General features: G+C 32.3%; 1 protein-coding gene across 2 annotated transcripts in view; it reads right to left on the reverse strand.

The window, feature by feature from the left end:
- LOC126975294 (monocarboxylate transporter 10-like) overlaps positions 1–18,011 on the reverse strand; it is a 291,514-nt gene that overhangs the window by 223,006 nt on the left and 50,497 nt on the right. For both annotated transcript variants that reach the window (XM_050823101.1, XM_050823102.1), the window contains 2 exons: positions 6,089–6,775; positions 5,660–5,892 (listed from right to left, as the gene is read on the reverse strand). In XM_050823101.1, coding sequence (XP_050679058.1) covers positions 5,660–5,892; positions 6,089–6,708 — 853 coding nt within the window. In that variant the 5' untranslated portion in view covers positions 6,709–6,775. Of the gene's footprint in view, positions 1–5,659; positions 5,893–6,088; positions 6,776–18,011 lie in introns of those variants that run through there.

Consider the following 18,011-nt stretch of genomic DNA (forward strand, 5'->3'; position numbering starts at 1 on the left):
TTACGTTATTTATTTCTGATGGAGTCGATTGGATCCTATATTTAATATATCACACTTCTAAATGTCTATCATTGAATATCTGAATGAATGATGTATGGCAATTCAAATTTATTGGTACAAAATCCATAATGGCCGTTCGGCAAAAGTTATTTCACCAGAAATAAGCATACATTATGATAAAGTGTAAGTAGCTAAAATAAGACTTAAGGATTAAATAGTGTTCATAGCTCTAAATGCTATACTTTCACCACAAAACTTGTCTAAAAACATCATGTTTGCGTGTTTTCTTTTTACTCTTCGCCTTAAACTAAGTATTTCGCACATGTCGTAATCACAAGCATCCGTTAAAACTATTGTACATTTACTAAATAATGAACACTTCGCGAACCAAAATATTACAACGTCAATCAACTTAAGTACTTGGCAAGGCTTGTTCTATTTTGCGTAAGAAGTTTCCCGACCGAAAATACCTTTTATGAATAGTTGGTCGTTAGCACCAAATCTTAATCAGTCCTTTGAGTGTATCTTCACGAAATCATAAATCAAGGAAGTGAGGGTTCACTGAGACCTCGTATTCATATGAGGCGTGATTTAATAATACAGGTGGATGTTAGATTCAAATATAGTACTTGGTAATATAAAGTGCTTTTTGAAGGTATAATAAATTACCCAACACTAGATTTTGTTCTAAATATCATGGGAAATATTTTTGTTACACTAAGTTTTTTTTTATGAAAATAAGGGACGAGACGAGCAGTACGTTCAGCTGATGGTAATTGATACGTCTTGCCCATCACAATGCAATGCCGCGCAAAATTCTTGAAAAACCTAAAAGTTTCCCAGCGTTTGGCGAATCAATAGCTGGAAATAGAGCCTAATTATGTTTTGTTTTTTAAAATAAGTATTGCGTTGATACTGCTCCTATGACATATGTATGCGATCGCACAACCTGGGACTAGGTTATGATTATTTTATAGCAATAGCTCTTCGAATAATTGTATATTTTATAAAAAAAAAATGCTGGGAGAGTTTCTTGCGCCGTTTTATCTCTCCCAGAGCGCAATTTGTGTACGAAGCGATTTTGAGAAAATAAATGCCTTCCCTGCTACAGAAGTGTATTGGTGATATTACTATCGTCATAAGCCTTATTAGCCTATCAAATCAATAATTAAACGTTTGCTTACAATATAAAGGTCCCTTTCATGATAAATTCAATACTAAATATAAGCGACGATAAAAAGAAAAATACGGTTTCCAAAAAAAATGTTCACGTCATATGGTTTTGGCTCTGGTGCCAATAAGTTGGCAACTTGACCGTAAACGATGCAGATAGTATTGCCAACTATATTTCTATTATGATTCCCTAATTACTTTATTTCGCTCTATTTAAAGGTTATGTTTTGACAACAATAGATAGGCCACATTGATTCGAAGACAACTTCGATTCTATGTGGGCGTGCATAGCAATGAATACTGGACAAATGCGAGAATGAATTATTAATCAAGGGATTTCTGCGTACTACTAGAGATTATTTTTGCGATCTGTAATGCGGCTCCCAACCGAGAAGAAACAAACATAAAATTTTTATAGCTATTACTCGGTTAAGTCGAGTTAATAAGTCTTTTATTGGCCGATGTATATGCTTCTACAATATGATCCCAGAAAATGTACAAAACAAATGTGTTACGAAATTGTTAAGAAACGTTTGCGTGGGAAAGGATAAATGATACCATAGACTGGAAATGAAGCGAACACCCTCAGTTTCTTTAATTATAAATATTTATCGTACGATATTACATTGTAATCCATATTTTTATAAAAAAAAGCCCGCTGAGTTTTTTGCACCCGTTCTTTTCAGGTCTGAGGCAGTCTTTTTTGAGTGGTAGTTTTTGACGTTCAGTAAGTGATTTTGAATAAATATATTTTGAATTTGAATTTGAGATTTAAAAAGACGTAATTCCACACTTTATTTTCCAAAATGTAAAAGACAATATTGGGAAGGACCTCACTTTTTTGTTATTTTAAAAACCATAATATAAGCGATATAAATGCTGTTGATACAATACTATCGCTATGTAATCATGTCACGTTTTTAATATTTTCACAGACAGGATGATATGATGTTATTGCAGCTGATTCATAAGCGAAAAAGTTTAAATACATTTTTTAGTTAAAGTGAAACAAGTTTGAAGTAACGGATAATTTTAAGAGACAGGTTAGTTCAAAGTAAGCAATAATGGTATTTACCATAATTTTTGTAATGGTTTGCCACATAAATTATTTTTAGAGTTAGACCGTTTCTTGGACATTGCAACATTACTTTTACAACAAATAAATAATTCTCTAAAATAAACGTAGCCTAGTTACTCCTTATTCCATCAGCTACCTGCCAATAAAAGTCCCGTCAAAATCGGTACATATTTCAGAGATTATCCGGAACAAACAGACAGACAGACAGACAGACAAAAATTGTAAAAAATGTTATTTTGGTGTACGTAAAAAACGGTTGTTACAATGTTACAAACAGACACTCCAAGTTTATTTATATGTATATAGATTTTGATAAACATTTAAATATTTTATTCATGTAAGTACAAAAAGATATATTTATTTAATCACACTATTACCTTAGCTATTTTTTGAGACAGATTAGATGCTCAATAACCAAAATATTCAATTAAAACAAAAAACTACAACACATTATATATGTATCTAGCCGTGCATATATAATGTAAGAAATACATGAATAATTCAAATACAAATATTTTTTTCAAAATAGGATGTGACATCACTTATTGAAAGACAAAAACTACCACCTATTCCAAAAAGAATGCCTCAGACCTAAGTAGAATGGGCGCAACAAACTCAGCGGGCTTTTTTGTCATCAAACAATTTATATTGTACAATTAAACTTATCATTTAATAGCCTGAGGGCAGTCGCTCCTTTCCCAATCTGTGGAATCATTAAGAAAGTCATTTATGATTTAGTAACCCTTTTTTATGGAAAAGGCGGACAAGGACTGTACGTGTCACCTGGTGTTAAGTGATCACCGCCGCCCACATTCTCTTGCAACACCAGAGGAATCACAGGAGCACACAAACCTTTTTTAACAATTCTTTTGAGTCGTAATCGTACTAAATTTAAAGGTAATAAGCATAAAGTACCTAGTACCAGTTGTCAGGTCGTATAAGAGATATTACTTACATTACTCAAAATAAATCATTATGAAATTATTTTTAATTTGGAACTCGAAAACCGAAAAAATAACAACATGGGCCTTAGTCCTCATAAAACGTCTTAGTCCATATTATTATAATTATTTCCAATATTCCCGACCGCCTGCGAATCCGTTCATTGTAAAATCAACAAAAGGTAATTAATTCTTAAATGTGAAGCGTATTAAACGTTATTGTAAAGATAAAATAAGTGACAAAGAAGATTTAAATACTAATTTATGACAGTCCAAGTATTCAAATAGTGATAGTAGTGGTTATTTTATTTGGATATCGAGCGTTTGACAATAATAACAATGGAGAATGCCGGAAAATGGGCTATATTGGTCACTATGATGCGTCTGAACTAAGTATGCATACAAAATTTTCTTTTAAATTATAATTTCGCATATATTTATTTTAGTCAGATGCGAACAGGGGTTTAAAAGCTATATGAATAGAAAGTAATTTATCGTTACGAAATAAGCGGAACTCCCATATTAGGTCGGAAACGTCACTGTCACTAAAACACTCCCGAATGATACCAGTATATAATGAACTCCCTTTTTAAAGGGAAAATCAAGGATAACTACATATTACAGGAAATAAATCGAATTAAAACCGAAACAGACCTAACTATTTCCACACCACTGGTAAAATATTATTTGATAAAATCATATTCATATGTTCCGTTTGCCGAATAATAAAAAAATGCACAATTATTAAAAATAATATCAGTTTTCATAGAAATAATATGGATAGGTATCGATATTTTTTTTTAACTGGTAGCTTTGGTATGCCAATCAGATCTGCACTTCGTGTTTCTTCAACTTATTTTCATTGCTGTTGAAAAGCAAAGTATGCTTCGCCGAACATTTTCACTGCGACAAACAGCAACAAGTGACAACACAGAGTATTTACACTACCACTACACACACAACAGACTATACGTCATGTATTGTTTTGTTTGATCTCTTCACGCGTAGCAAATTTTGAAGAAAATATAAAACATACCTCTAGATCGTTTAAAAAATCCTAAGGGCTTAAAAGATTTTCATTTACAACATTATTATAATACTATAATTCCCATTAAACCGTGAACTTTTAAACGCAGCCGCATAAAGAGTCTTTGAGTTTCAATTATTGATCGGACTCGGAATTTCGATGTAATTCCGAAAGAACACTTTTTTCGGTTTTCTTTCATCAACGATAACTCACTTACGAATCAACCGATTTTGACTTGGTGGCAATAGACGTGTTTCTTTGGTGTTAAGAGCATTTTTTGAAATCGATCGGTAAAGCAGTTTAAAATTTATTCCAAAAAACTCACACATGAAAAATAAAGGCCAGAATAGTATTTAAATAAACGTAATAAATGGTTACGAAGTTAAATTAGGAACAATATAATTAATATATTATACTCACAAGTAATGTAAATGTAATAAATAATTATGAATATAAAAAGGCTTTTGTCTTTTGTAATCTAAATATACACGAAAATGTAACAAACTTATAATCCTTAAAAGAAGCAACATACTTTGAACGTAAAATAATTATTACCCTAAGAAAATTGCCTCCATACCGACCCTAAAATAACAAACAACTTTGTTTTGCCATCACAAAATGTTGGCATCAAAAAGTTTATCTCTAGTCACTGCTGTCTGCTAAGAATAATATTATTATCATTTAGCCTTTAAGTTTGAATTTGGTTTGATGTACGATGTGTTTAATATTCAGCACGACATTTTTTTTTATTTCAATCAAAATAGATACTTGAATACCATCATACACCTAATAATATTTCTATATTAATTTCAGTTTCAATTTTGTCTTGTGGCAAGTCGTCGTCGTTAAGCATATCCTTAGATAGAAATTTAACTACTGAGTTATTACCATTCCCGACTCGTGGTCACACCAGTTTGTCACACCAGCGTGACTACGAGTAATTTGTTTTCCTCGTCGTCACACCAAGGGTTTTACTACACCCTGTTGATAATTGATATTATAAGTGATGTGTCAATTTCTATTCTCATGATCTCGACATTCTCGATAGTTTAGATAACGAATGACTTAGCACTATTGAAAAATATATTAACGTTACAATGAATGGGAATAAATAAATATTGTCTTTCCAATTTTTTTTCATTTACATTTTAAGAAAAGAAAGAGGTTAAATATTTAATGTGGTTGTATTAATTGAAATAAATAGTTTTATGATTAATCTGGCTATGCTTAGAAATTGTTATTGTGCTATTCTAGATATCGATAGTGACAGTCTTGTGCCAGAATTTGGCGAATGAATGCCTTCTGAGGATGCCTCGTGTAGAGACACACAATTGATTGAAGACGAATCTTAGCGAAATTTACACTCAAGAAGGCTCATTTGGATAATTATGTATTTCCTAAAAATAGCGCCTAATTCAATAAATATTCTAGATCACTTACCGTGGGTATAAAGTGGTGAAACTCGATACTTTACAGCGGCTGTACAGGCGATAGCACCAGGTCCACCTCCAAGCTGTAGACCATGTGATAATATCTGGACGATTGTCCCCACAACCGTGATAGTCCATCCCCAGCCTCCTTCAGGATAGTACCGCCTGGCTAATGTAAGAGCAGCCCTAGCTCGTAAAGCTGCTGCTGTTTCAGCTCCAATTGTAGCACTTGCACTGGCACACCTAACACCACACAAAGAAACTGATAGGCTATCGATTGGATTTAATCAAACCAGTCAAAATTGTTAGGATGACTCTAAAACATTAAGAGATATAGTTAAAAAACAGTAAGATTTAGATTATGGTGGACTGTATGATTAAATTCAATCGGTATATATATTATATAATATGGACACTACTAAACAAGCCACTCACTAACCGACGAAACTGTGTAACTTCACGTGTAACCTCATATCCGACACTTTTAGATCGACCACGCTCCGAATAATTGTTCTGCTTGGCTTTTGCTTTTACGTCTACAACACCACATGTGCATATCAAGTCTTCTTTGCGAATTTTTGGTGGTTTCCGATTTTTAGCAATACATTGCTCTTGGCAGTCACATTCTGGAGTTCTCCAGGAGAGAAGGCGTTCCAATAGAGTCCGTCTTCGCACTGTACTCGCTCGTCTGTCGTTGGGGCATCTCTTCCCCATGTCCAAAGGAAACGATGAACTTCTGTCCACATCTTGGCACGCAATTGATATGTGTTTGTTGGTAACCTTCTTTGGCTTATTATTTTCTCTTGTACAAAAGTTTGGTGCGACAAAATCATTTCTATTTGTTCCATTTTTTGGACAATTGCCATTCTTTATTCTGTTGACATCTGTGTTAAGAGATTTCCAAGTGGCTATAACTTCATCCCTTATTGGGGCGTCTCCAAAATTCGGGACAGTATTTGAGTCGGATATTTTATTAAGGAAAGGTTGAATTGTTTCCTGATTTGCGACAGAAGCCTCCCGTAGTTGCGTTGGCAAGCTGTCACACCGACGGAGAATCATTGTCACTTATTTTTGAACACATTTTACTTGGCTTTAGGTCAGCTTCACATTTTTCACAATGGATATTCTGAAAAAAAATTTAACCGTTAATATTAAATTTCAAATAACGAATCAATACGAATATATACAAAGAATAAATGTGTATAGTCATGATCGGAGCCTCCTTTTAAGCATTATAGCGCCTGTATTACAAATCTACGCTCTTCTTTAGCATATTGTGTAAAAGATAGCTGGTAGATATAATGTGTGTTCAATTGAGCAGATTCTTATTTTACACAATTTTTTTTAATTCTTTTTAAAGGATGGTTTTCTAAAATATGCTTATTAATGGTAAGTATTGTTTGTAGTGATGATTTGTGGATGATGGTAAAGTGTGATGGTGAGGGTAAGATGTTAGGGGGAGAATGAGAGTTGAGGTTTTGGTGTGTGAGTCAGTGCGTACCTACACATCTATGATTTGTAGCAAAAGCATTTATTTTCTCAAAATTGATACCTTTAGAATTCATTTTCATGTCATTCTAATATACTAGATACTACTACCGCTTCGGAAACAAATGGCGCTCTGAGAGAGAAAGAACGGCGCAAGAAACTCTCCCAGCATTTTTTTGCGCTATTTAATCAATTATACAATATTGTCATTGCTATTGCTATAAAATAATCATAATAATAACTCTTTGTTACCTTATGACCTTGTTACTATTACGTAGTATGTAATTATTAAAATTCCTAAACATTATTTTATTTGATTCCGTTGAAATTTCATTCTTCATTATGTTGTGTTTATGAATTATTTATGAGTTACAAGGTGCTACTTATGTAAATGTCAGATAAACTGTAATACTGTGTTGTGTCCGTAGATTTTCTTGATAAGGATAGGAAATATTTCCATAATCCTTATAGTTTAGCCTTGTTTTGCAAGAAATTGATAGATATATTACGTTGGTAGCTAATCTAAAGGATCAAAGGATTGCAGAAACTTAAACTATTTTTTTTATGAAAATAAGGGATGAGACGATCAGGACGTTCAGCTGATGATGGTAATTGATACGCCCTACCCATTACAATGCAGTGCCACTCAAGATTCTTGAAAAACACAAAAATTCTGAGCAGCACTACAATTATCGCGCTCGTCACCTTGAGACATAAGATGTTAACTCTCATTTCATTTAAGACCGAAACACAGTACCTAATGTTTACACATTACTGTTTCACGGCAGAAATAGGCGCCGTTGTGGTACCCATAATCTAGCCCGCTTCCTGTCCAAAGGAGCCTCCCACTGATTTCTTATACTATAATACTTGCACCATGTATGATGACTTTTTGTCACTCTTATATGAAGTTTTAATCAAAAGATAAAATATTTTTGTCAAACTAAACACATTTAAGGTAATTCTTAACAAAAAAGAGAGCTTTTAGATATATGTGAGGAAATTCAAAACAGTAGATACAAATATGACAAATATGTAGGGGGGACATACTATAAATAGACCTACGTCCTATGAGAGTGAAAATATAAGTATTTCCGCGAAGGCAAGGGTTACAAATTTATTTAAATAAAATACATTTTAATGGATCAAAACTCGTGTTTTTTTACTCTAAATTTTACATTTGGTTCTCGTTATTTGCGCTTTTCACCTTGAGACTTAAAACGTTAAGTTTCAATACCCCACTAATTTTACTAGCTATGGCACTACTAAAAACAGAACAACCATTTGTGGCTGAAAGAGGCACTGATCTAAGCACTGAATTATCTAAAAGAAATGATATCGAGTTGGTCGAACATATAAATGACGGCACAATCAAATATAACAATCTACTATTTGTTCACTTAGAAAATATTTATGATTTACTTAGCAACAAGTTTAAATTTCGCAGAGAGTATAATTTTTTTACAATTGAGCTACCTTGTTTTGAATACATAATTAGTTTGTATTTGTTTGTTATGAAGCAATGGATTTGTAAGTATTATGTGAAGCTACTTCAACATAATAATAATATTCTCCACTTAGAAAATATTTATGATTTACTTAGCAACAAGTTTAAATTTCGCAGAGAGTATAATTTATTTACAATTGAGCTACCTTGTTTTGAATACATAATTAGTTTGTATTTGTTTGTTATGAAGCAATGGATTTGTAAGTATTATGTGAAGCTACTTCAATATAATAATAATATTCTCCACTTAGAAAATATTTATGATTTACTTAGCAACAAGTTTAAATTTCGCAGAGAGTATAATTTTTTTACAATTGAGCTACCTTGTTTTGAATACATAATTAGTTTGTATTTGTTTGTTATGAAGCAATGGATTTGTAAGTATTATGTGAAGCTACTTCAACATAACAATAATATTCTCCACTTAGAAAATATTTATGATTTACTTAGCAACAAGTTTAAATTTCGCAGAGAGTATAATTTATTTACAATTGAGCTACCTTGTTTTGAATACATAATTAGTTTGTATTTGTTTGTTATGAAGCAATGGATTTGTAAGTATTATGTGAAGCTACTTCAACATAATAATAATATTCTCCACTTAGAAAATATTTATGATTTACTTAGCAACAAGTTTAAATTTCGCAGAGAGTATAATTTTTTTACAATTGAGCTACCTTGTTTTGAATACATAATTAGTTTGTATTTGTTTGTTATGAAGCAATGGATTTGTAAGTATTATGTGAAGCTACTTCAACATAATAATAATATTCTCCACTTAGAAAATATTTATGATTTACTTAGCAACAAGTTTAAATTTCGCAGAGAGTATAATTTATTTACAATTGAGCTACCTTGTTTTGAATACATAATTAGTTTGTATTTGTTTGTTATGAAGCAATGGATTTGTAAGTATTATGTGAAGCTACTTCAATATAATAATAATATTCTCCACTTAGAAAATATTTATGATTTACTTAGCAACAAGTTTAAATTTTGCAGAGAGTATATTTTTTTTACAATGGAGTACCTTGTTTTGAATACATAATGAGTTTGTATTTGTTTGTAATAAAGCAATGGATTTGTAAGTATTATGTGAAGCTACTTCAACATAATAATAATATTCTAATAAGAAAAATAGCACTTAGTTTGACTTGGGGAAAGTACACCAAAAGTAACCAACATTTGGGTGTATAAAAACACTCAATTCGTCTCGTGATCACAAATTACACTCTCATAAAGAATCGCCAACATTTTCCCTTGGTGATCAATGTATTTATAATATTACTACTTAATTTTATCTTGAATACACGTGCTTCACTTTTTTCATATATAATACTTAATTATAAGTCAGTGACATACCGTAAACAAGTTAGTGTCATACCGTATACACAAATAAAATTTGAAAATCAAAATTTTATGAACGATGCGGGACTCGAACCCACGACCTCTGGCGTTCCGTGCCAGTGCCCTGCTAATTGAGCTAACCGTTGGAGTGACGTATCGTCATAAAATCTTGTATGCTTTGTTCAATTCTCAGGTTGTGGCTTCATTTATACGATCTACTTTACAGTTGATACTATATATATATATACTCAACCCTAATATTTGCATATTTGATTTCAGAATATTTATTATCTCAAAAAGAATACAAATTCACTTACTGAGATACTTAAACTAACATGATACATATATTGAGCGGAAAATCGTTATATACTATACATAATTTAAGACGTTATATTTAAAGTTACAATAATTACACAGAGTTACAATAAATACTAATTAGGTAGATACATTAATAACGAAATATGTGGGTAACGTATAAAATAAATGTTTACAGTAATGAATGAAATACCTACACTATTTTATTATTAGTTAAAATGACAGCTATGAGGGTATTTGTTTATTAAGGTCTCGTTCATAGTCATAGCCGGAAGATTAAAAATATGACTTGAGATGTCGCTCTTGTCAATCTAAACGTTTTTTAAGTGAAAATTGTGTATTAATCCTAGAAGTGAGGGTCATCACTTTAAAAACATAACAAATTGTTAAGTGTCGTAATTACCGTAAATAAAACAGTGATATACCGTATTCAAGTCAGTAACATAACCGCAAAAAAAACCGTGAAACCCTCACTAAGATTGGCATACAAACAGATAATACAAGAAAGGGACAAAAACACCAAAAACTATTTTTGCAAACTTTAACAATAAATAAGAAAACCAATGGAATGATAGAAACTAAATTAAACGAGAGATCGTCAAAAGTTTAACAGTTAATTATTCGACTTCGTAAATAACAGATTGCATCTATTTCAAGATGTCCAAGAAAAAGGTAAGGAATGAATGAAATTGTTTGTTCTATAAATGCGAGGGTGATACACACAAGTTTTCAGACGTCATTCTATTCGAACTGGCCATTTATAGAGTGTAATTACATGCGAAGATTCTTTTGTAGCCTCATTGCCTCAGACAATTGAATCTGGAGATGCTTGTCTTATCATCTCGATCCCACGCTTAACAGATCTCTCACTGTAAACAATTTCGTCAATTAATGTGTAATGTTTATTAATATTATGTCTGGAACGTTTGACGCGAAGATTTCATCAGCAATTGTATACTTCATTTGTAAACGAGTTTGATACTTTAATTTTAGTTTAATTTAAAATTGTGTAATATTATTTTAAATAGGCTAAGTTGCTATATGAAAAAAGCTAATTCTTTCTAATGTCTTTTTGTTTTTGCCGGTGACCCCCTACGGGTTAACCACAGATTAAAAGACACTGAGCTAGAACAAAAGTCACCGTTTATTTTTTTGTTAATTTTTATGTTAAGGTGAAAATAATTGTATTTCGTATTATTTAATGCCTTGATATAGTTTTAGCTTCTATCGTGTGGTCTAAATTACAAGCTATTCTTTTATTTTGATTTCTTGTTTTTTGGTATGTATCTCTTATCGGAGTTATAATTTGCAATTTTACGTCTAATTTTGAATATGTTTTTTTTCACACTAATTATTAAACTCGTTAATTTTATGCGTTACGTTTTAACGTATAATATTTTTATTACAAATAATATAGAAATTTAAAATAAAATACGCAATTGTGAGAGTGAGGGGGGGGGGGGGGGCGAGAAAAAGAAAACGATAGAGAGAGAAACCTGAATAGATGGGATTGAATAAACTTGAATAAACGTTTTATTGATTTTATCTCACGAAAATAACAAAACTACATTCGAAGCAGAGAATTCGGTTTCGGAATTTTATGAAGAGGAACATCAAGCGTTGCCTAAGAAATATTGCGGTACGTTTCTTGTATTTTAGATATACAAGAAAACATTTCAACTTTATGTATGTACATATATTAAGCTATTGCATAGCTTCTATCGCGGGCCTTGAGCGTGGAGACCGAATCCAGAAATTCCGTTACGAAAATAACCTAACACTTACTTACTAGATCTATATAGATATTTCGCCTCGGTCATAACAGTTGCCGTGGAACAGCGGTAACACGTATGCTTTTTGTGCAGAAGGTCCCGTTTCAAGCCTGGGGTACGTCTTGATTTTTTTTAATTTCTTTATTTTTTTTTATCACGTTTTTTTTATTTTTATTATTATGACAAGCGTTTTTATTTAGTTTCACCTGTTCCGTTGTCTATCTGTAATCGAATCTTGCAAGTAAAATTTTGCTCACTTCCCGTTTGCTTTTTTTTAAATATTTAAATTATAAATGTGTCCTACATTGACAAATCGTCTCCTACTGAACCCTCGACTGAAAGACCGGGCTACTTGGTAATGCACAACCCTGGATTGTATTGGATGCGATTACTAATTATGACAGTAATCACGACCATAATGTTCACGAAGCATCCTTGCACAAACAAAGAATTCAAAAGGTTGATGCGTCCAATATACGATAAATTATATTTATACAGTTTATTGTTTATTACTTTTTATGAGATATTTGATATTAAAAACGCTTTGAACTCGATTCATATAGGCAGCACCTCACAAACTAAATTGTTATGTATATTACAACCATTGTAAAATACTCTATTGATTGAAATGAGTGACCGTCGAGTTTCTTGTATGTTTTTCTCACGAGCTCTACTTTTTCATATGGTAATTTAACATATGGTAGATTTATAAATTTAAAGGAATATTTATAAAATTTAAGCCTAATTGAATATAGTTTATTTGACTGGTAATACCAAATTCCGCCAAATATCGATTGTTAATTTATTTAAAAAGCGGCCAAGTGCGAGTCGGACTCGCCCATGAAGGGTTCCGTAGCAGCAAGTAAAATAATATAAAAGTTATATAGAAAGGAAAATGATATTAAATTATTTAAATGGAATAGGAAAAAAATTTTTCCTCAAAATCATACAGTGAAAATGAGCTCTCATCATTTATACCTATACAAAAAAAACTACTTACTAGATCTCGTTCAAACCAATTTTTGGTGGAAGTTTGAGTCGTAATGTACATCATACATTTTCTTTAGTTTTAACATTTTCTTATTATAGAAGTTACAATGGGGGGGGGGGGAAACGTTTTACCACTTTGGAAGTCTCTCCGCAAACTTTTCATTTTGAAAAAAAAAATAGAAACCTCAATACCTATCCTTAGATACCCCATACGAATGGGTTTGATGAAAAAAAAAATTTTCAGTTTTAAGTATTGGTACCCTCGAAATTTATTGTTTTTTTTTTCTATTTTTGTGTGAAAATGTTAATGTGGTTTACAGAATACATCTACTTACCCAGTTTCAACAGTATAAGTTCTTAAAGTATTGGAAAACAGTAACATACACGAACAGACAGACAGATATGACGAAACTATAAGGGTTCTTATTTTTTGCCTACGGAACCCTAAAAATAAGCCAATAATGTAAGAATTATTCGGCAAGGCATTCCAAACACGGATGAAATGGAAGAACAATTATCGGAGGAATTTGTGGAAATCTTTTCCGCGAATCCTACTGTCAATAATTACATGATATAATCTGACATCGACCGTTACTTGAAAGAGAGAACTGATCGATAAGATAGCTAAAGATGCCGTGGTAACTACGCGAGAAACAATTTTTATTGTCAACAATAATTATTGTTGCATTAATTTAAAATGAATATACGTAATGAAACAGCATTTTTAATATTGTAATAATAATCGTTTGCAAAACATTACGCATTCTTTAAGGAGACGAACATTACATGTATTCAAATTCAAATATTTTTATTAAAAACTAGCTGATCCGACAGACGTTGTTCTGTATATAATAAATAAAATAATGTTATTATGTGAATTTGTCAATAATATATCATAACATCAAAAATTACTTCGTAAAATATGCACCCTGCTGTCGTAATGAAATTGTTTCACAGCAGAACTGTCAAACCGTGCGTCAATAAATTCTCTCATAGAACTTATGTATGGACACATCAAAGGAAAAACAAATTTGTTGTTTTTATTTAATTTAGCAGCATTTTCCTTTTTATTCACCTTTTAAACCTTCTCTGGACTTCCACAAATAATTCAAGAACTAAATTTGCCAAATCCGTCCAGCCGTTCTCGAGTTTTAGCGAGACTAACGAACAGCAATTCATTTTTATATATATAAATGGATAGGATATAATATCACTTATTGACAGTCAAAAACTACCATCCATTCCAAAAAGTATGCCTCAGACCTGAGAAGAATTGGCGCAACACACACAGCGGCTTCTTTTTTTCATAAAAATATGCTCACAAAGTAACATCGTACAATTAAACTAGTTATTTAATATCCTGAGGACGGTCGCTCTATTCCCAATTATATATAAATAGTACCTTTACCACACATACGTTTTTTAACAATTCTTTCGAAATTCGTAATACATTTGCTATGGAAATTTTCTGGGATCTTGTTGTAAAAGCATATACAACGTCCCACAAAGACTTACTAGCTTGACTTAGCCGAGTAGTAAGCATCATCAGTTTATGTCTGTTCCTGGTGTTAACATTATTGTTATGGTTATGACGAACTCACGAGATTTAACCCATCCAAAAAGTGTCTAACAACAATTTTTTTTTAATAATTTAAGTATCGCGGGCGACAGTTATGAGCATGTTGGTGACGCGAATACATAATATTTTTCCCTACCAAACGTGCCCTACGCGGTTAAAGAAGTTTGTACTTAAAAGCCTTTGAAAAGTCGAACCTACGCTCCCTCTTAGAACCCAGAGCTTAAATCTGGCGCCTCACTCGGACAACCTTATTTAAACCAGTTGTTAAAGTTATAGGTTCAACTTCACCACTCCCTCGCGGTCGGCAGTAATGCGACATGTGATAGATGTACTAAAATATTTGAGGCAATGTAATTTTTCTTTGACAAAATTTAAGTTTTAAAGTATATGGTGTTATATCTTGTATAACGCCGCGGAATTCGTATGTAAGTCCGACTTTTTGCCGAATTATATTTAAAATTGACACAATTTTACGTAATATATTCAGAAGTAAGACGATGGCACGATAAAAATTATTTCTTATTTAACAGTTATAAGTAGGTTACCATTTAAATAAAGAAAAGTTTCGCAAATGTGAAACCATCAATCATATGAAGGGAGGGAAAAATGAACCGCAGAATGTTAATGAAATCGCTGCTAATTTCCCCAAATTAGAGCCATTTATAACTGAGGACAAATGGCCTACTGTCCTCGCTGTCTGTCTGTGATTCATTTTTGTATTCAGATAAATATATCTGAAGAAAAGACATAAGAAGTTCTTTTTTGGATGAAAATAAGGTACCAGACGAGCAGGACGTTCAGCTGATATATAATAGGAGAAACTAATAAGAATTCCTATGATAATTTATTAAAGCAGCTTGGTAATGTGTATTTTCATCGTTTTTCAATCTTTTTAATTAAATAACATTAGTAAGAAGTATTCAAAGCGAGCCAGTAAAGATGAAATTGCGAGAATTTTCTTTATGCTCTATACATTCTGTTTGACTCGTTCGAGAAACGTGTGGGCGCAAATACGCTGCCAGAGGTATATATTTATTCTAGAACATTATAATACTACATAAAATATATTAATATAATGACTTAAAAACTTGTTATTAGATGAATAATGTTGAAACTATGAGGAATATTTTATGTATTTTAAAATAAACAAAAAACATTTTATATCTGCCTACTCTATACTATGTTTTAATTTTTTTTTGGAAAAGGAGGACAACCGTCCGGATCATCTAGTGTAAAGGGATCACCGCCACCCACATTCTCTTGCATCGCCAGAGGAATCACAGGAGCGTTGACGGCCTTTAAGGTAGGTGTACCCGCTATTTTTGAAGGTACCCATGTCGTATCGTCCCCGAAACACCGCACAATGAAGCTCCTTGAAAACCACGCTGTCATTTCCCCACACATGCAGATAGTAGGGAGGACATCCTAATTCCTCATTCTTTTCACACATTCATTCCACAGTCTCATTGATTGCCCATCAAAACAAATGTCTCAGCATATCTAAAGATGATCTTCACTTCGAAAATACGAAAATTTCTATACCGTTTGTACAAAAATTTGTAATAAAGTGTAATTAATTTCAATATTTTTTGTTTATGACAGACAACATATAATTCAGCTGATGGTAATTGATATGCCCTGCCCATTACAATGCAGTGCCACTCAGGATTCTTGAAAATCCCTTAAATTCGGAGTGGTACTACAACTACGCTCGTCACGTTGAGACATAAGATGATATGTCTCATTTTCCCAGTAATTTCGTTAGCTACAGCGCCCTTTAGACCGAAACACAATAATGATTACAAATAACTGCTTCACGGCAGAAATAGCCATTGTGGTACCCATAATCTAGCCGGCATCCTGTGCAGAGGAGCCTCGCACTGGTAAAAAATTTATTGTATTAAGCGAAGTAGGTAAGTAACAAGAAAATTTTTGATAAATTCACCTTCCACTAAATTTCATCTTCCATGCAAACCACATTTATCTTATAGGGTTTAAGTGGTTTTAACTGAAATCTAAACATGATGCATCGGGATTCAGCATTAGGAGATCTGCCAATGTAGAATATAAATCATGCGATGTTTTGACTTTCCGTTCTCATGGATAAGCCATTTTCAACATGGTTTCCTGGAAGCTTTAGTGTGATATATTGTGGCGTGTTCCTATCGGATAAGGAATGTTAATGATACTGTTACTATGATAAATTACATAACATGAATGGTTTTATATTAAATAATTATAATATAAGCTATTTTTTAATAATACAAGCTGTACCCGCAAATCAAATTACCACACAACACAACAAAAAATAATAAAAAATATTGCAATAATAATCTAATATATAAAATTCTCATGTCGCGGTATTTGTAGTTAAACTCCTTCGAAACGGCGTGACCGATTCTCATTAAATTTTGAGTGCATATTGGGTAGGTTTGAGAATCGGACAACATTTTTTTCATCCCCCTAAATGTTAAGGGTGGTCCACGCCAAATTTTTTTTTTTAATTTTTTTGACATTTACTTTAAATTGTTTGATTATGAGTGAGCATTAAAAAATACATACAACTTCAAATTTTCACCCATCTACGATCAACAGCTACTTTTGTATCGCGATTTTAATATCGGCAATACAACGTTTGCTGGGTCAGCTAATCTAATATATAAAATTCTCATGTTATGGCGTTAAACTTTGAACTCCTCCGAAACGGCTAGACCGATTCTCATGAAATTTTGAGTGCAAATTGGGTAGGTCTGAGAATCGGACTATTTTTCATCCCCCTAAATGTTAAGTGTGGTCCACGCCAATATTTTTTTCAATTTTTTTGATAGTTTTTTTAAGTTTGATTATGAGTCAGCATTAAAAAATACATATAACTTCAAATTTTCACCCATCTTACTTAATATCGGCAATACAACGTTTGCTACGTTTGGTCAGCTAGTAATCTATACTAATATTATAAAGCTGCAGTGTTTGTTTGTTTGTTCGTTTGACCGCGCTTATCTCCGGTACTACTGGTCCGATTTGAATGATTCTTACAGTGTTGGGTAGTCCATTTATCGAGGAAGGCTATAGGCTATTTCTTTTTTTCAAAATTAGGGATCCGTAATAAAATTGCTATTTTGTAACACAAGGTGTAAAATCGAAAACCTATTTTTGCGTGCCTCAAAAACTATTGACAATAGAACAAAATGATGTACAATATATAAAGGCAATATTTTATTACTTATAAAACTATCGCGTGAATCATACTTTATATGGCAAAACAACGTTTGCCGGGTCAGCTAGTATTATATAATTTCATAAAAAATTATCAAGCCGTTTCGGGGGAGTATGGCAAGTATTGATACAAGAGAATTGTATGTAT

This window comes from Leptidea sinapis, chromosome 35, assembly GCF_905404315.1.
Source record: "Leptidea sinapis chromosome 35, ilLepSina1.1, whole genome shotgun sequence".
Lineage (NCBI taxonomy): Eukaryota > Metazoa > Arthropoda > Insecta > Lepidoptera > Pieridae > Leptidea > Leptidea sinapis.